Raw genomic sequence first — 20,585 nt, 5'->3', positions numbered from 1 at the left:
TTAAAGACTCAATTGAAAAAAATTGTAAGAAATTGAAACATCTTACATATATATATATTATAGATATATATATATATATATATATATATATATAATTGAGATAAAACCTCATTGATGATAATATTCAATTGTTCTAAAGAAAAAAGTAAAGAGATCATTGGTAAAATCTTTTTTACGGGTTCAAAATAGTAAAAATACTCAAATATTACTTATACATATCTATTCCATAATCATATCCAAGATTTAATCCCATGTCTGGATCGCATCTTATTTACACAAACCAAATAGATGAACTAGTGAGTAGGTACTAGCATGTAGAAGCATAGTAGTAGCAATTGGTCGGTAGAAGGAAGAGGGGGGGTAAAAGCACGCGCCAAGGGAAGAGAGTGAAAAGGAAGAGAGGGTCATAAATACGAGGTACAGCAGAAGCAGGCCATTGGTCGATGGTAGAACTAAAGAGGCAAAGGTGGCCCTCTTCCCGTACTCTTGGATTGGACTTTTCTGGAAAGGTTTTCCATTTACTAACATTATTCTCATTTCCTTTTCTGATACCAAATACTCCCCTTTAATCTCTTTGGCTTTTCTGGTATTTTGCACAGCCTCAAAAACCCAAATTCAACTTTCACTTTTTCCCCAATTTGCCCCTCTCTTTTTTAACCCAGCCCCCCCTTTCCCAATTAATTAGCGGCCCCATATTCCTTACGGTAAAAACAACAACAAGAAAAACAAAAAGAGAGTACCAAGTGGCAAAGTGACGTGAGATGTGTGAATTATGTGGTAGCTAATTAAGGGAATTGAGTAATTAGCATTCTTTCAAGTCTTTCCGCTGTCTATTTCCATTAGTGGGTAATCTATAGAGACTCAAGAGAGAGAAAGAAAGAGAGGGAGAGGATGCTTTTCGATTTGGTTAACGTGGGAAAGTTGAGTAAGAAAGAGATGGTTCTTTCTTTTCTTTTTTTCCCATTTTCCATCTCATCTTTCAATTTTATGATGTTGGTTAATTTGAACCACCAACGAGGAGAAAGTAGAAAAAGAAAAGAACCTGCAAAGAATGAGAGAGAGAGAGAGAGAAAGAGAGAGACGAATGAAATTTATATCGTTCATCATCATTGAAATGAAGTAAACACCCCCTCCCCTTCTCCCCAACAAAGGCCTTTGGTTTTGAAGAGAGAGAGAGAGAGAAACAAAGAAAGCAAAGCACCAAGACAACAACAAAAGAATACAAAAAAGAGAAAGGCAAGTGGCAAGAGAGAGAAACCAGAAAAAAAAAAAAAAAAGAAGGGTGGCAACACCCCACCCCCCCCATAAAAAAGAAAATAACTACTAATAAGGGAGTTCGTGGATGCTCTTCGCTATAAGCTAACCCAAACTGGCCTCGTCTATGCTGTATTGGGCAGTCAGGTTTTTACGAGATCCTCTAACTTCTCTAACCCCTCCCTCCCTCTTCCCCCCTCTACCCTTTTCCTTCCTTCCTAGCTATACTACCTTTAAGCTAACTCACAACTCTCCTAGGTTTTTCTTTTCTTTTTGGTTTTTTCCCAAAAACCTCCTCCTTTCAATACTCAACCCTTCATCAGCCTCCCTTTCTTTTAATATATTCGTTTATTTATTAGACCTTTAACCGGTATATTTATACAAAGAGAAACAAAGAGGGAGTTTTTTAGCTCTCTCAAAATTCTCTGGCTTAGATGGTGTTCGTAATTTTTTGAGTTTTGTCTCTTGAAACATTTTCTTTCACAAAGATCATAAGCTGAGAAAGTTGTGAAAAGAGAGTAAGAAAAAAAATGTGGGATCTTAACGACTCTCCTGATCAGCCAAGGGACGATGAATCCGAGGGGTGTTCATCACAGAAAACTTCCATAGACGGCGATGAAGATAAGGGTAAACGGGTCGGATCCGTGTCGAATTCAAGCTCGTCAGCCGTGGTGATCGAGGATGGATCGGAAGAAGAAGACGGGGAGAGACTGAGAGCAGCTCTAAAGAAGAGAAGCAGCCAGATTTTTGGCTTCTCAGTGCCTCACGAAGAAGAGTCCATGGAGAGTGACCCGGCTCCTGTGACCCGGCAGTTTTTCCCTCTTGATCAAGACCCGGGAATGGGGGCCACTTCTGGCGGAAGTGGACAAGGGTTCCCTCGGGCTCACTGGGTTGGTGTCAAATTCTGTCAATCGGAGCCTCTGGCTGCTGGGAAATCTGTTGAAGTTTCACAGCCGATGAAGAAAAGCAGGAGAGGACCCAGGTCAAGAAGCTCTCAGTATAGAGGTGTTACTTTTTACAGAAGAACTGGCAGATGGGAGTCTCATATTTGGTTAGTTTCCTAATTCTTTCTCATTTCATTGCAACAAAGACTGAATTTTCTTTTCTTTATTTTTTTCCTATATTTGTACTTTGTTTTCCTTTCGAGCCAATCAGAATTTAAGGTGTTTTGGGTTTGTCATTTGACGTACAGGGATTGTGGAAAACAAGTTTATTTAGGTATGACTGTCTTTTTTGCATCAGTTTTTTTCCTTTTTTTTCTCATTGATTTTTGAGACAAATTTTCTATTTCCATTTTTGTGTTTCTGAAATGGGTCTTTATTTTCCTCATCATTATATTTTTGGCTGTGATTATATAGGTGGATTCGACACAGCACATGCAGCTGCTCGGTAAGCTTTCAAGTCTTGACCTCTTCTTTCATTTTCCAAAGCTAAAGCATAATAAACAAAGAGAAGAATGGCAAAGGTTTAAGAAAAATCCTTTCTTTATTTCTGGCAGCGCATATGATAGGGCAGCAATCAAGTTCCGGGGAGTGGAAGCAGATATAAATTTTAGCATTGAAGATTATGAGGAAGACTTGAAGCAGGTGAGTCTTGAGAGAGACAGAGAGAGAGAGATGAGGAAAGAATTTGCGTAGTTTATCTTATCTTGAATAGTTCCATCTTATCTTGTACAGTTCTCTTTTTGCTTTATTTTGTTGCCATGGAAACATAAGGAAATCACATCGTTTACAAAAGGGAAGCATCTTTTGTTTTATAACAGATGAGTAGCCTAACCAAGGAAGAATTTGTGCATGTACTTCGCCGACAAAGCACCGGATTTCCTAGAGGGAGCTCCAAATATAGAGGAGTAACCTTGCACAAGTGTGGAAGATGGGAAGCTAGAATGGGCCAATTTTTAGGCAAAAAGTAACAGTTTTTGTTTCTTTTCATCCTTTTTCTTAGCAAAATCCATTTCCCGACTATACCCTTCTGTTTTTCCTTCCTGTCTGTCTTCAATCTTCATTTCTTTATTGAGTAGTTAAATTTTTATTTTTCCAGGTACGTGTATTTAGGTTTGTTTGACACCGAGATTGAAGCAGCAAGGTGCATACTTCACATATTCTTTATATTTTTTTCTTCGATCTTTAAATTTGAAATAAGATTATGGTGTCTTAAGACAAGGCAGTAAAAAAAAAAAATTTTTAAATTGATGCAAAGTCCGGTGGGATTTGGTGGGGTTTTGAATTCTCTGGTCCCTCCCTTCTTGTAGGGCTTATGACAGAGCTGCAATTAAGTGCAATGGCAAAGATGCTGTTACTAACTTTGATCCCAGCATTTACGAAAATGAACTCAACTCTGGTGGTAAGTAAATTTGCCCATAATGGGATATATATATATATATGTTTAAGTATTTAACGTGCTTTTCCAATCATTACTCATCCCCTAAAAGATTTATCCTACATTACTCTACACGCTTATTTTTTAGAAACTTCGGGCAATGCTGGAGATCACAACCTTGACTTGAGCTTGGGGAATTCAACCTCAAAGCAAAACAATCTGGAATATGGTGCTGATAGGCAAAATGCTATGGGAGATCAGCATAATCTGCCACCTGAAGCTGATTGGCGATATCGGGGATTGAGGCCTAAGGTTGGTGTAATTTCACATTATGAATTAAATACGAAAAAGAAATCTTACTTCTACACTTTTTTTTAGTTCTTTTAGTTTTGGTAGTTATTGATTTTCATTGTTTATCGTCCTACCAGCTAAACCTGCAGCAGGAACCTTGTAGAAGTGATGATCCTCGTCACAGAAGATCAGATGGATATAGCGAGGCAGAAACAATGCAGCTGCTGAGCCAAACCCACATTCAGTCTCCAGCCTCAGTTAAGTCTAATGAAATGCAGAGATATGGACAGTTCAGGAGACCTGGAGAGAATCATCTGTTTCACATTCTTCCTCCACACATTAATCCATCAACTTATCAGGTTGGTATATATAATTAGGCTGATAACTTAATGATTGCTTGATTGGGGGATATATGGCAGGAAAGCACCAGCTAACTATCTTATATTTTTGTTTAATTTGTAGAGTCATTTTCCAAGCAGCAGCAATGGAAGCCGAGTTGGGAGTGATCTATCACTGTCTACTAATGATCAACAGTGGCAATCAGGTCCTCACCAATTGTTTGCAAATGCTGCAGCATCATCAGGATTCCCATCGCAGATTAGACCTTCCCAAACTTGGCTGCAGAAAAATGGGTTCCACTCACTCATGAGACCCTCCTGACCCATCTAAAAGTAGCCATAAAATCTCCGCCACTAATTAAAATCTCACCTTGTTGGTTTTGTAAGCATGTAAAGATCAATGCTTTCAGATTACTCCTTTTTTATCCCCCACGCCCCCTCTACAACTTTCTTAGAGAGCCAAAAGGAAAATTTACAAGAAATTATTGGAACAAAAAAGAGAAAAAAAACAGCAAAGAAAAGGAAACTCCAGCCCTCTTGGAGTTGTGGGGCATCGGTCAAACTAACAAACCGACGAAATCGTTGAACTAGGTATTTTGATTTCTGACTAAAACTGCTGATATCTTTTATTGTCTTTAATACATCGCTTTGCCGACCTATACAGTTGGTATAACATATTGTACCCATTCTCTATTACTATATAAATATAATTTTAGTTTAATCATCCATGGATCTCATTTTGTTGCCTGCCTTGAACGTTATGTTTGGCTGTAAGGTAAGAATTTCTCACCACCCCAGTGATACTAGTGTAGCATAATTTCTCGATGCCTTTGACCTGAATGAAAACTCGGGGGTTCTGATTCTTTAGTTCCCTATTGGAGTAAGCGCTGCATAAATTTTTTATCCATGATTGATGAAAGTAAAAGAAGGAAAATGTAGCTAGAAAATTGTGAATCAAAACGGAAAACAAAGGAAGAAAATCACGTACACAAAATTGGGAAATGTCACTGGGTTGGTGATGAATAGTCACCATCATTTGTGTCCTTTGAATCAGTTCTCTCGACCCAAAAGCAGTCAGACATGGCTATAATGACGAGAGGGACTTATCATCTTAACCCCCATCGCTTTAGAGGACATTGTAAGGATAGGAATAGGGAGAAGAGACCAAAAGGGTATATGGGTAAGTGTACACTTTGGGTTTAACCGTGTCAGTTTACGAGGAAAATGACTTTAAAAGGGTAGAGGCGGGTACGGGTTCAATATCTTGGGTTTTACCCCATACAGGGAGATAAAAAGAAGTAGAAACAGAAGAGAGATTTTGATTGGCGGAGGGGAGGTTTCTCACATCTCCATTGGATTTTTAAAGTCTAAAAAACCTGCGAGGAGTGTACGAGGAAAAAGGATGCGTGTCTCGCCTTTAAATATGGGTGGAAATTCCCATCAACTTTTATTTTATTTGGATGTGAAAAAAAGTAAGTTATTTGATCAGTCCAATTGTGCATGATTAATGTCCTTTTGCATTAAGATATGGGTAAGGTACCCAATTGAATAAAATAGGATTTCTCATTTCGTCATCTGGGGCGTCATTCTTCAATTTTTTTATCTGTAGCATATGGGGGCAGAGGGTTTTTATAAAGGGAAATTTTTCTATAAGGAGAAAGGTCAAGGCCACCTTCTTCTGCCATCATCATCCTGCAGGTTTTAATATTCAGAATTATTTAGTATAAAAAAGAAAAAAAAATCTCTCTGCCAACAAGGGGGGATTCACTCAGGCACATTCCATTCAAAATCAAACTCGCTTTGGGGATAAAAAACACATCTGGGATCGAAATCCAATGATTTTTTTCTCTTTTGTCAAGGTTGAGAGAGAATCAAATTTAATATTCTCACAAAGAAAATTCAAATAGCATAAGAGCACTTTGTTATCATTTGATCTATACATATAAAACTTTGTTAGGTAGTATTAAAAGCTGGCAGGGTGTGTACATATTAACAAAATCCCTCGGCAATTTTTATATGGAACTGATAGCTGAAAAATGAAGCATCACTTTGAGGCTTTATGTCAGAATCCCAATCATATTTTGCATGTGATGAACTGTGAGGTGCTGCTGCAAAAATGTCAATCGGTTCATTGACAAGCTCTCAAGCAAAGAATCATCCTCCCAAACTCTTTAAATCCTTGCTACTTACCATCTCTTTTTTTTTTTTTGAGTTACTACATTCCTTTTGGGTACCCACCCCAGTAAGCATGTGCAACTCTACTGACATGGGGTGATAGGATAGCCACCATTTTATGGGGCATGAATGTGGTCAAGTTAGATGAATACAGATTATAGTAGTAGTATTAGTACTAGTACCGCCCTAAATTTCATGAAAATGAATATGATGTGATCAGTTGTAAGGTGTAAGCAATGGTTTAATGTAGGGTATAAAGAGTAGTTCCACTCCCACGCGCATTGGTACGGTGTGGAGAAAAGCTCAAACAAATGCCAAATGGAACAAAGTGAGTCTGTCCTGTAGTAGCTTAAAGACCCTCTCTCTCTCTTATTAGATCCTTCTCTTTGCATCGGATCTACGAAACACTGGCAAATCCTCAGACGGACAGATTCATCTCTCATTTTTTTCACCATTACGAATTTCATGGTGTTTTTTCTCTTTAAGTTTTTAATACTAAAAAACGAAGGAAAAGTAGAAGAGGAAACTCTCTTTCATAACCATGTGAAGCTAAAAAAGGGAGGACCAAGTTGCTGATTGGAGAAGTGTGGGGGCGAAGTCCAGGAAAACGAAAGCAAAGGCATACATACAGAGGCATGAAAAAGAGTAAAGTAAAAATGGGGTTTTCGCTGTGGGGTTTACTTTTTTGGCCTTTGAAGTTGTGGCTTTCCATTTATGGGATTTCTTCAACGGCTGGAATTTCTTCTCCTGTCTTTCTTACCAAAAAGTCATCAATAATATTAAATACTCTCCGTCTCTCCTCCTCTCTCCTCACTGCATAAAATCAATCACACAGCCCCCCTGTCTTTGTTTTTTATTTTCTCAACTTGTTGATTATTATTATTATATTATTATCATTATTTCAGTAATGGCTGGCTGATGAATCTGACTGTGACTGCGACTGCGACTGGGACTTGACTGTGCAGGCATTGGTCCCCCCTCTTTGCATAAAATAAAAAAACCCACATTTTGTTTTTTCGCAGAGGAAAAAATGTTTTTGGTGCCGTTAAGTGTTGGATCGCTTTCATCATTCACTCAGACAAACTACTCCTTTGGGTTCCCCTTTATGGGACTTTGCTTTACCCATTTTGCCATCCCTCTCTCTCTTTAACACTTCCACTCATGCTTCTCGCCCCCCCCTTCCCTCTTTCCTCTTCTTTCAGACACTTTCTATTTTTGGAACTCTATTTTCGGTTGGTTATATACACACGCCTATTTTTGCCACTTTGTCTTAGCTTTTTGGTTTTCTTCTTTTCTCAAGAAGATAATAATTAATAATAATAAAAATGATTTTCAAGGCAATTTCACTTTCTCTAGTGGGTTGCTTTGCTGGACTGGTGGTTGGCTCTTATTGGTTTGTTTCCTTGGTTAGGATTCTAGTTAAAGCCAAAGCCAGGCTTGAGATAAGGTGTGGCTGTCATGGACAATGAAATAGCGTTGGCAAAGCATTATCTTTCTCCCCCCAGCTTTTGCCTTGATGCTTGTTGCAATTAGAACCCGTATTTGGCTTATCTCTTCCGATCTGCTGTCTTCAACCTCGAAAAGGCATTATTTTTTTCTCAAATATAGACCATAATTACTATGGTAAAGTGAAGTTATAAACATCATTGGATATTTTCAAAACAAATAATAATTCTGATGCTTATATCAAATAAAAACTTCAAATCCAGGTGTCAAGAGCAATGAGAAGGTTACTTCCGATGAAACAAAAATCTTCCATTAGCAACAAAACAAACGAAGATATTCAATTAATTTGGTGCTATCCATGGAGATAATGCATTCAAAGGATATTTTCTTTTTGGGAAAGATATTTTTTTCCATTGGGCAATCGGTATATAAATAATAAAACAAGAAGATAACGGTGCTCGAAAGCATGCTTGCTAACCCCATTTTTGGGGTGGGGGTACAAGGAAATAATAATGGCATGGGGCTCTATTTTCTTTGCCACATGCATGTTGCAAAACAGTCATCTGTTTCACATCTGTTCAACCAACAATACAAAGAAGCATAACTCCTACGAAAAATAAAAAAAAGTTACTGCTTCATTTACTGTGTGTCTCAGCCTGGTCTAGGTTTTCATATTTATGTCCTCTTCTGAGACCACAGGGATATTGCATAACTACATTAATGTCCTGTTCCTTTCACGACCTAACAACTTTTGGGTCAATAACTCAAGCATCTCAAAATCCTAATCTCATCCATGTAATTGCAATAGGGGTGCTCGATCGGTCCACAAATTGCAACTACAGCTCTCTTCCAGCTCAAACATTTAAATGCAAAAAAAGAAAAGGGTTCATTCTTTTCCTTGGACTTACGTTAAGCAGTTGGACCACTTGCGAAGGAAATAAAAGTCCTTTCGATTAGTAAAACACCTAGAAATAGAAGGGCAGGCCCCTCGTGGTCCCCCTTTTTCTCAACAAATTTTGGCTATCAACATGAATTCTTTCTTTGTACGAATAGGCATGACAACGAATGAGGCCTCAATCAACGTTAAGACTTCTTCTCTATTGTAGAGAATAACGTCATAATAGTTCTTTGTCCGTACACGGCTAACGATTTCTTGCACACACTTTGCTGTTGTGATTACATCGTTTTACTTAATCTTTATCCATCAATGACTACTATTTTAACTAATACTGAACCCGAGTGTGTTAAAAGATTAAGATTTCAATTATGTGCATGAAGATTAGTTTGTACATATAACAGCAATTAGAGAATAAATAAAGGTATGGATTTAGGTATATGTAAAGCTCTAACCTATTACCTTAAGACTGCTTAGTTTTCCTAATCTCTACTTAATTATCTCCCTAAAAAAGAAGACAAGGTCTTGATACAGGGTTGAAAATTCGAGCCTCAAATTTTGACATTAGACTACCTAATAGTTTTGACCATATTCCAATTTTTTTTAACGAAAGGCATTGATATTCCATCAAAGAACTTAGAAGATGAGGTTTTTGACCATATTCCATTGTTATACGATCATTTCTCTTATCTATCAATGGCTGTCTACGTGTATGACTGGTTTACTTTGCTTAATACGAGTCCATCAGCTTATGAAAAATTGCAGATAAGCAAAGAAATTAACCACTCTCTCTCTCTCATGAATTCATGTCTAGTTTTTGTCAGCTGCCGAATATGGAACCTCGTAGCTTTGGTCCACCAATAAACGTGAAAAATGGCTGTTATTTTCACCTTTTCGGTGAAAAGGAAGCAACGAAAGGAAAAAAGAAAGAAGAAAAAAAATCAAACAACGTAAGACTTATAACATTAACCATGTGAAATTTGCCGACACGGCATGCAATCTGTTGATATTTTAGAAAATTTCCACAACGAATATTGGGGCATTGAATATGAATAAAACAAAAATATGAAATGAAATCTTATGAATCTGCTGCTTTCAGAGTAATATCAATGGTGGGGTTTTCTGAGTTCTAACTTATTGAATGTTACAGGCTTGTATGCACGTGGCATTATTGTCACTGAACCTGTCAAGGAGCAGGGTGTTTGAGGACAACAGGGGAGAAAAAAGAGGGAGAAAAAAAATAATGCGATTGATCAGGAACTGTGTTTTCCCTTTTATATATATATAATTTCAATTATTAAAGATTGCTTATTAGGACTCTTTCCTTGTTTGGAAAGATTGTTGAGATTCATATATAAGTTGATGAGAAGTTTTGTGTTTTGTGTTTTGTGTGCTGAGAGGCTTGAAAGTGGCCACGACATACCAACCATCTTTAGCCATTCGTTTCCCCTTAGGTGGTATTAATTGGGGGAAAGTGGGGTTTCCCTTGCAAATGATGCCACCTAACATTGGTACCCGTAATACAATGTATTGTTCAAGATGTAAGTGCATATTTTAACTTGGTAGCTAATTTAATAAGTCCAAATGAAAATTAAGTACATAAACTATAAGACATCGCTAAATAATCTGAAAAAAATAATAAAAAAATAGAGAAATATTTGAATTTCCGTTTTGCGCAATTCTCATACGTACCTCCAAAGAAAAAAGATTGAATCAAATGTCTAAAAACAAATAAAACGGCAGAGATTATATAGAAGAAAAATCAACTTCGAGTTAGGCCCATGTTTTCTTTTTCAATTTAGTATTTCCGTAGACAACAACATCATATGTTATAGAATTGCTTTTCATAATATAATAAAGTTTTTCTAAAGCAAGAAAATTATTCAGAGAATACTAAATAAATACACATACCTACAAATATCTACTCGCTTTTCCTTAAGATAAGGGGTTTGTTGCCTTAAGGAAAAACGAGTACATATTTGTAAATATATGTATTTATTTAGTATTCTCCTAATAGTTTTCTTCTTCTTTTACTTGTAAGGGGGGGGGGGGGGGGGTTCTTTTTGCTTGAATTTTGGTACAAATTCCATTTTGGCTTGAATTTTTGGTTCTTTAGCATTGAAAATAGATGAGGAAAATATGAGTCACGTGAAAGTTGTATGATTGGTGAGAAGAATATATTGAAAAAAAAAAACACATAGAAGAAAGGTTGTTTTGAAATTTCTTCTATATTTGATTTGAAGGCTCCATGCTATATTTGTTTTCATAAAGGGCTGAAGCAGAAAATGTGACAATAAATTACATTATCCTTTTTTTTATTCAATAGTTGAAATATGTAACGTAATTTGATCCTAAAATGAATTAATTGACACCTTCGTATATGCAACATGATTTTCACGTCGCAATTAGTGTGGAAACACACATGATCAGGTCAATAAAGAAGTTGGTTAAATATTTTTGTAAAACATGTGAAAAGAACCAAATTATTCAATCGAGCAAAATTTGACTTTATTTTTATGTGAATAACTAAATATATTATCCGCGTAAATGAATTTAATTGATAAGGAAAGAATCAATTACGATTTGAAATTTTTAATATTGTTGGAAGAAAGAAATTGAATCCATTCTTCTAGTTTTGGTGTGAATTCCAGTAATGGAAGGCAGTTGGTTTTGTATTAATGAATATGGGTTCAACGCATGCGTTATGAGAATTCCAGTTTAGATGGTGCCGTTTATCCCCCTTTTGAACATCTAGAGAATTCAATGACAACTGCTAACAAGTTTTTTCCTCAAACGAATCAATGCCAATTTTTTCTTTCTACAATGAGAGGCATTTTCAATGATTACTTAAAAGGAAAGAGAAAGAAAAGAAAATTTCATGAACATCTTCATAAAGCACAATCATGCTATTAATATATATATATATATATATATATATATATATATATATATATATATATATATATATTGTATTTAAAACAAGCAGCTAAGCTGGATTTTAATGCTTGATGGGATGTGACTGCCCTTGGGGTGCTAATTATCATGGTGCTTTTGTCAAAATTGTCCAATCCCACGCGGGAAAAAAATAATAACTTTCCCCTTTGGGACAAAGGAAGATGGCTACGAGTTACCTAATTAGGCAAAGAAGACTTTGCTTTACTTCCCGATGGGTGGTTTTTCAGTTTTCACTAAAAAGGGTGAGTAATAATCGCGGCAATGGGCAAAAAGCAGCCCAAGAAGTAGAAACTCGAGCAACGTTTTTCTAAGATAAGCACATAGGTTGGTTCAAAACGTTTTACATGGTTAATCCTGATAACGACTTAGCGTTGTTGCTCGTTGTGGAATTTGCAGTGAACCCTTTTCCTTCAAAGAGGAATCTTAGTGATCAAAGCAAAGTTTGCGAGCCTTCACCCACTTTCTAATTATGGATTTTGTTTTTTTTGTAAGCCAAGTTTTGCATCGACTTTTAACCCGTCAGTCAGTCGGTGTTCAAGCTCCATGAACCTGTTTCATTCAAGCCGTAAAAGACCCATAAATTTATCCCACTTCATGCAAATTCGATCAACAGATTTGTGATGGGCTTTCAGCCCGAAAGAAGTCATCCTTTGGGTTCAGAAACATTTTTGCTTGAGACTTCACAAAATGGAGCATGAGAAAACCAATTCAGAAATGTATGTTTCTTCTTCAAGGACTTGACGTTAATGGCGACTTGTCAAAGATTCCTTCCTTGAGATTTTTATATAAAGCTGAAAACGTAGTCCATAAATCCAGACCACTACTTTGCAAAGAGAAGTTTAACTCAAATTAGGTGATAAATGCTTCAAAGTCGACGCAGCCATAACTCTAAATTATCATCAATTGCCAACTTTAGACGCATGAGCCTCATAGTTCCAATCCAATGAACATGCCATTCTCTCCCTTTCATTTCCTTTAGATTTCTCTCGCCAAGTTAGTTAAAAAAAGATTCATTCAAAAATGACTTGCAGGAGGAATAAAACACTCACATCATTGAATGTACATATTCCATATGCGTGAACAAGACAGTTATACATCCGTTTACTATAATCATACCCTTACAATTATACCTTCTATGCTTCTAAAAGAAGCAAATGTTGCTCGTCACCATCGTGAATCTGTCACTGACTCTCAGAATTGTCAAAGCTCAATAAATGTTAAACAAAAATCTGTACCATTCCTATTTCTTCTCTTTTCATCTTCATCATTCTCTGTTGTATAATCCCACTTTTTGTCAAAGAATGGAGACCCATTTACAGCGAATCTCAAAATAAACTGGAGTTGAAAAGCAGAACCTGTTTGTCCTGCTAATATTTGGATGTGATGAGGAATCGTAACAATTAAATGCATGAGCATCAACCGAGGCCATGAGCACTCAAATTCATTTTTCAGAGGCTCACAGCATAAGCCCTTGCCTGAAAGTGGGAAACAGATTGGCGCCACATGGGGACAAGATCCAAAATATCGCACCTAGGAGACCTACATAGATAGATCAAAATAATCAGCAGATAACTAATATAAAATGGCTTAAATTTCTCTGCAATAAGTGCTATTTCTTGACACCAGCAGTTTCTTCCTCATCTAAAATGAAAATCAACTTTCATTGGAAGATTAGAATGAAAAAATATACCCACTTATGCATCAATTCGCAAAAAATAGAAAATAATCGAGGATAACAAGAGTGGCACAGGCAATCACATGATATTAAGGTCATATGCAAAGTGCACCCATGTCAGGTGGCCCTCCATCAGATCCAGAGGATGCTGCAGATTTAGCAGATGCTCCCTTCTTGCCTTGTTTCTGTACCTTTCTACCCTTTCTGGCATCCATTGTTTGGTTACTACACAGCAAAATTGTAACATTGGAAAATAATGAGCTCTTTCTTCTTAGGAGTTGTTAACATCTTTGCAAGAAGTCAACTACTAAGAAACTTGACACTCAAGAAACATCTGAACCACGAAAAATGAGAGAGAGAGACTCAAGCTCTGATTCATATCAAGATTAACAATAGGCATATTCTTATGCGCTACAAAACAATGTCCACTTGCTTACAGGTGTTTAGTTGAACTTCAGTAGTAGAACTATACAAACTGCATTTAGCTTAAATAGCAATAGACCAAAGACAAAGAAGAGTTTAGGTAATATACGCTATAAACTTAGTCGATGACCTCCCCGAGACTGATCCACAACAAGCCTTGTATTTTTTCTTTGACCCACAAGGGCAGATCTTGTTTCTTGGAATCTTCTGCAGTTTGGGAGGTTAAAGAGGAAAAGAGAGTGAATATCTTACTTTCAAACCATGTTTTTTTTTAATAAAAAAAAAGAAAAGATTTCTTATTTTTACATAGCATGAAACCTTGTCATCTTTTCGAGAACTGCTATCATCAAGAGTTTTAATGCTATCACTAGATGGATCCTGTTCAAAGGTCTTCTTTAAAGCTTCTTGCTTGAGTTTTTCACTGTTTACATCTTCATCATTTCCTGGATACCGTATTTGAAAACAGATAAGTACCATATATGTCAAAGCATAGTCTCTTTAAACATCATAGAAACAAAAAGCAAATTGAAACCTCACAAAATGTCAAGCAGACATTAAGTAAAATAAATCAAATTTAACATTAGATAATCAAAACATATCTTATCTTCCTATTTAGAGTAATTAAGGAAACTAATTACAAAAATTTACACGAAAAGGAGGAATGCAACAAAAATCTTCAACTAGTTTTAGTGCAGTTTCATTTTAAGTAAAAAGAAAAATAGTCTTTCCTACTCAGATCTGCCATGAAAATCTTCACACTAGACAGATAGATAAATCCAATAATGGAGGCAACGGAGATCATTGCTGCCACTGCATATTCCAAAAGAATTAGCACCCATCTATATTATTTGATAGGCTTTTCATATTTCATCCTGTAATGATCTTTCTAATCTCCTCAACAACCATCTTACTAACCCAAAAAACCTATATAAAATGTTACAAAATGATGGGATTTTCATTATCAAGAAGAACAGATAAACATCAATGTAGGCAAAACCTAACAAAAAAATCTAGAATGTGCAAATGTACTGACCGGCCATTACCATAAGAACCATCTACATGACAAGTAAGTGAATCATTTTCAGCTGCGTAGTCTTCGGTTCCTTGTTCTGCTACCAGAAACTCTATAGCAGCATCAACATCACCATCTACTTGTAGCAAAACCTGAAGAATTACAAGTGAGGTAAAGTAAGGGTAAGGAGGAAAAACTATTCCATGCCTGTCATGACTCCTTAGTATAGAAAATAGCAGGCTTTGAGGCCATAACTTAGGAAACCACAATCATACAGGAGATAAAAAGACACACAGAAAAAACAAATTCAACTTTTTCATCACCTGTTCAACTTTTTCAGCACTTTCACAACCACTTCCAGCCAATACCAATTTGATTGATCCTGTATTGATACTGTCCTTACCAGCTGCCCCCTTCGGCTTGCTAACTGCAGCTTTTGCTTGATTAGTTGATGCTGAGATTTCAGCATCAGCCTTTTGAGAAACTAAAAGTTATTAGGCTATCATTACCACTTTAGACATCCAAACTTATGAGCAGAATAAATACAAGAATCACGACAGTGAAAACTACAAACACAAACCGTAATAATAATTGGCATTGCTGGCCCGTTACAGGGGTCTTCTTTTAATCTTACACTGTTGTAGTGTTCCTCGTCATGATATGATCTGCAACACATTTGCAAATCAGACAGCAGAACTGAAACTGTCTACTATGAACCAATATAGTAAAACAATAACAACGATGTGAATAAAAGAATCACAGGAAACAATGTTTTCTTGAAGCGCTGAGCATCAGTTTGCAGTCACTTGTATTAGCTTGTATACAAGGTCAGGAAGCTCAAACAACTACTTTAAAGGAGGTCAAAGCTCGATGAATTTTATTGGCTGATCCTAATAATGCATTTCTATTCTTTATTTCTGATATATTATTTGAATGATTCAACAGAGGTGTAGTTGGTTGTTTATTTTGTTTCGATTTTTGCAAATCAACCTGTTTTATAATTTCCCAAGTCAATAATTGTTTGAGTCAATAGATACCTGGAAGGAACCAACCTCCCAAACCGAAAAAAATGGTTGAATAAAAATGTCAAAACATACAAGGTTCAAATATAGCCTGTTCTCTGATTTCTGTGGTTAGAAGAAAATTTTCCATTTTTAACCCTCTAAAAAATAGAAAGAAGAAGTGAGAGGAAAAAGAAACAAAGAATATTAAGAAAACTACCCCAGCCAAATCTGTCACTACTACTTCTCACTAAAAATCTGCAATTTATGGTTACAGTTTCTTGAATGCTACTATATAAATACATTGCAACAATTAAAAAAATTTGCAACAAGGAATAGTCCTCACTACCATCAAGTGGGTACAAAATTTCTATTCATGCATTGTTTTCAGTTACAGAAATATGTAGAACTTTTTATGCAAGAAAATATGCAATAACAAAGGGTAATTCTTGCCTTTTTCTATTATCAGGGAATGTAAAAGCTAATTGAACAGTGCAAACAAGAAAGGAATTCTACAATACTCACAAATGGACCATGAGAGCTCCACGTCCGTCAAAATTCTTTATGTACCAGCGAGGCGACATGTTCTATATACCATGTACAGCATGAGAGATGAGTTCCACAATACTCAAGGCTAACCTTAGAAGAGAGGAAAAGATAAGATCTTACTCGATGTATGCATATATTTCTGCGAATGACAAGAGAAGCTGCCTGTAGTTCCATATGTCCAGCCCATGTGCCGTCCTTTTCCATGGACTGACAGTATTCATCAAATGGGACATCATCCTCGATAAAGGGTTCAAACATTTCACGGTTCTTCTGTTAATATCAGGTACAAAATGAGATTCTTCAACAAATTGAATCCTCAATAAGAAGAAAAGATAGGAGAGGCACGGAGGGGGAGCAAGGGAAAACAAGGGAGGAATAAATTGTAGTCCAACCATCCAAGGAAGCAACAAGTTGTGAAACATCATCTAAGTAAAGAGAAATTAGCAATCCTTCTAACTTACTGCAATATACTATGACAAAGGAAAATCAGTTAAAATATAGCAGATCATGCCACACTCTGCCAATTAGGCAAAATGCGATCATCATCTTTTTCTACATTTAGGTTGTTCCATGCATGGGGGAGTTGCATGTGCTCACTAGACCAGTCCGTTTGCATGCTAGAATAAATATCTTATTTAATGATTAAACGAGATTTTGCTATCAAAAGACGAAATAAAATAACTCTGCAAAGAGATTAGTAGATTCTTGCTAAACATTTATACCCAAACTATAACAAAAACAAAAACCAAGACTTTTCCCTTTATCATCACCATTTACCACTATATATTGTACCACCATGCTGCGGTATTTTCCATGTTGCTCCTCATCACCTTCTAACTGATCAGCAAGAGCCCTGCTAACTAACAAGAGTAAACAACCTAAACAATATCAAAGAAAATGCGTACCTCTAACAATCAAATAAATTTAATGATGATGGAAAAACAGAAGTCAAATTATAAATGCAAATGATATAAATGCTAACAGAGTACATAGTAAAAGTATTTTCCAAAAGAATAAGGGGAGAAAAATTTAGAATCTAAAAGACACGAACCTGAAGAAACAATTACCATCTGCAGTCACTTGGATGATTTGTAGGCCCAATGCATCAAGCTGGGCACGAAACCGAGAAATATCTGTCTGCTTTCCCTGCTTTTTTACCTGGTCCACCAAACGGGATTTTTGCATTACTAATTTCAGGATGAAGAAACAACCTACTACTAAAAGCATTAAATTGAACTGTCATTCTACCAGCGGCATTCTCTAATTGCATCTGCAAACCTATTCAAAGAACGATTTCTATAAAAAGAAAATTCGCATGTTTATTCAACGTAAACATTGTTTTATCCTTCCCTTTTTTATTATTGGACATTGATATCTACTGCAATTTCTTTTTCTTTATTCTTGATGACTTTGTCATGCTTAAGTTAATTACATACATCCAAATCTAGACTATAAACTGAATTGAGAAAAACCAACAAAGGAAAAAGATCAAAGATCATAAAGAAAAGAATTTACTGAAACTTACTTGGGGATGCTGTTTCTTGGGTTTGGATTTTTGTTGTCTAGTTTTTACCATCGGTTCACGAGATTGTTCTTCTCTTGTGAACTACTACGACGTTTGGTTCAGACAAAAGAGGGAGCGAGGGAGACAATGATGCCGGTGACAGACTGATAGTCGAAACTTCCAAAGACTCCCAACTCAGAACGAAATCTGGGACGTGTCCAGTTAACCCGTGGCGAAGCCTTTAGACCCCGTGGACCTTCAGCCTTATTGGGCCTTTAAGAGAGCACATGGCCCCATTAATCCTTTTACATTGGGCCTTGGTGGTTTAAGGTCCTGTGTACTTTATCCAAGTTTTGCCTTGTTTGTAACATGTGCGACGTAAGTTCCCGTGTACCATTTCTCAACAACAATTGAGATTCTCTTTTTGAATTTGAGGTCCTTACTGCTACAAAGAATAAGCACATGGAAACTTTAGGCCTTTAGTTGATATTCTTATTTTTTTCGTAAAAATTGAATATAAATTAAAAAAATAAAAGACTAAAACAAAAATATCCACCGCACTTTAATAAAATTTTTGAAGCAACTGAAAGTATTAATACATCACCAAAAATTTTAGCAACATTGATGTTCAGAAAAGATTAATACTAGTAACAGTACGACGTAAAAGAAAAAAATAAAGGGCATCAAGATATCAACGTTATTAGGTATGACCAGGTTCCGCCTCGATCACTTGCTATAACATTTGACAAAATGAAGAAAAATAGGAGACCCGCAAACAACAATAAGGACTGCAAGAGAAAAAGGAGAATTGAATGAAAAAACATAAAGGAGAAAAGGAGAAGATTAGTAAGGACTGAGGAACATAGAAGTTTGAAGCCATTGAATCTGAGTTTGAGCAGTTAAAGAAAATGAAGCTCGATTTTTTTTTTGCATTAGCAAATTGCATGATACAACCATGAAACGTTTGTGTATATACAATATCACGACGTACGAGACTATTACAGCCACCATAACTTACATAAGGAAACAAGAAGAACAAGAGGCTTGGAACAACAACAACTTAAAGGAGATAACAAGATTATTATGAAAGAGGAGAACACACAGTTGGGTAAAAAAGTGGAAAAAAACCCAAAAAATAAAATAAAATTAGCAACATTGATGTTCAGAAAGTGACTCTAGTAACGCGGTCCAGTGCGTCTTAGACCCCGAAAGAGCGCCCTGGAAGTTGAGGAAGGAGATCTTAGATCTTGAGTTGGAAGAGGGCGGCTGGAAGGTGGAGAGTTTGTAAGATTCCTAGTGAGATTAATGAGTTGGCGGATGAACTTGCTAAGGCAGGAGTATTGAGGAGTGACGAATGCTTGATGATATCGGACTAGGAAGAGGATTGGGGTAGGGTTGCGGGTTGCAAGCTGATCACGTTTGATTCTGTGGTTCATGCCCAGCAGCTTTGAGGTAAAATCGGTTCTTTTCTTTTTCTTTTTTTTTTTTTCCATCCTTGCAACTGTTGTTGTTCTTTTAAAAGAAAAAATAGAAGGAAAAAAGAAGAAAAAGAAATGAGAAGAAAAAATGAAATAGAAAAAAAAAAGAACTCACGCACACACACACACAAGATGATGTTGAGGCTTGGTGTGACTGGGAGGGAGTTCTGCTTGGGAATGGTGGTTTTTGGCTTCTGATGGTGGGGTGACGTCCTTGCGTTTTTCTTCGGTGCTTGCCTGGTGGGTTGGGCAGGGGTGATGTTCCTTGCACGTTGGTTTGCCTTTTTGGTTGGTGCTTGGTTTGGGTTTTGTTGGCAGCTGATTCTCTGGCTTGCAGCGTGATTCTTCCATTTCCTGGTTCTTCTCCTGCGTCTTCGGTCTCAGTGGTCCTTTGCATTGTGCCGTCATGGTTGCCATGTTAAGGAGCGCTTGTGTCTCTTCCTGGGGTTTTCATGGTCGACTAATGCCCTGTTCCTTGCCATGAGGTGGTCCTGCGATTAGGAGTCTCCGGCTGATGTTTCAGAGGCTTTAATTGGTCGTTTAGTCTCTTGCTTCTGATCGGTTTCTGTTTCTACAAGGGCTGCTTTTTGTTGCCTTTTTATTGTCATCTTGGTTTGGCTGGGTTAGAGACGACTTGATTGTTCCTTTGCGTATGTTTTCTGAACAGCGCTGGTCTTTAGGTTAAGGGTAGAGAGCTTTCTTTTGAACATTGTTGAGCTCAGATAGGCAAGGAAACTGTTTTCATTTTGAAGCAGCTTCCTAATTAATGCAATGGTATAGTTTTCTTCCTTTGCACAATCTGGAGATTTATGTCAAAAGAAGCTTCTAGCAAACAGTTAGAGATTTCGAATGGCATGCGGCTTAGTGCTAGTAAAAACACCCTCGCAAACCACAAGTGATAAGGACTGCAAGAAAAAAAGTAGAATTGATGAAAAAACATAAAGGAGAAAAGGAGAAAATTAGTGAGGACTGAGGAACATAAAAGTTTGATGCCAATGAATCTGAGTCTGAGAAGTTAAAGAAAACGAAGCTAGACTTTTTTTGGATTAGCAAATTGCATCATACAACCATGAAACGTTACAATATCAGGACGTACAAGACTATTACAGCCACCATAACTTACATAAGGAAACAAAAAAGAACAAGAGGCTTGGAACAACAACAACAACTGAAAGGAGATAACAAGATTGTTATGAAAGAGGAGCACACAAACAGTTCAATAAGAAAGTAGGGAAAAAAATCCATCAAGCTTCATTTTCTCTTTAAAGCA

The 20,585-nt window shown here is 36.7% G+C and overlaps 2 protein-coding genes across 4 annotated transcripts; one reads left to right on the top strand and one right to left on the bottom strand.

The window, feature by feature from the left end:
• Positions 1,339-4,926, top strand: LOC18611171 (floral homeotic protein APETALA 2). The gene is made up of 10 exons (XM_007047275.2): positions 1,339-2,305; positions 2,447-2,472; positions 2,613-2,643; positions 2,753-2,840; positions 3,017-3,162; positions 3,295-3,339; positions 3,506-3,597; positions 3,722-3,885; positions 4,002-4,223; positions 4,327-4,926. Exons 1-10 carry the CDS (start codon positions 1,785-1,787, stop codon positions 4,522-4,524), a joined length of 1,533 nt encoding a protein of 510 aa, XP_007047337.2. The 5' UTR covers positions 1,339-1,784; the 3' UTR covers positions 4,525-4,926.
• LOC18611170 (OTU domain-containing protein 3) lies at positions 12,668-18,041 on the bottom strand. 3 transcript variants are annotated; one of them, XM_018120666.1, is made up of 12 exons: positions 17,859-18,041; positions 17,385-17,491; positions 17,111-17,186; positions 16,454-16,603; positions 16,310-16,371; positions 15,364-15,448; positions 15,107-15,256; positions 14,815-14,935; positions 14,078-14,214; positions 13,881-13,978; positions 13,432-13,573; positions 12,668-13,212 (listed from the first exon to the last, which is right to left on the bottom strand). In XM_018120666.1, the coding sequence occupies exons 1-11, from the start codon at positions 17,907-17,909 to the stop codon at positions 13,444-13,446; spliced, it is 1,167 nt and encodes a 388-aa protein (XP_017976155.1). In that variant the 5' UTR covers positions 17,910-18,041; the 3' UTR covers positions 12,668-13,212; positions 13,432-13,443. The 3 variants fall into 3 exon arrangements, with proteins under 3 accessions (XP_017976155.1, XP_017976184.1, XP_017976221.1); XM_018120695.1 differs by having other exon boundaries at positions 14,090-14,214; XM_018120732.1 differs by lacking the exon at positions 17,859-18,041 and having other exon boundaries at positions 17,111-17,193; positions 17,385-17,489.

Source organism: Theobroma cacao, chromosome 1, assembly GCF_000208745.1.
Source record: "Theobroma cacao cultivar B97-61/B2 chromosome 1, Criollo_cocoa_genome_V2, whole genome shotgun sequence".
NCBI classification, from domain to species: Eukaryota; Viridiplantae; Streptophyta; class Magnoliopsida; order Malvales; family Malvaceae; genus Theobroma; species Theobroma cacao.
The sequence above is the reverse complement of the archived record's forward strand: the minus strand, read 5'-3'. Positions and strand labels throughout refer to the sequence as shown.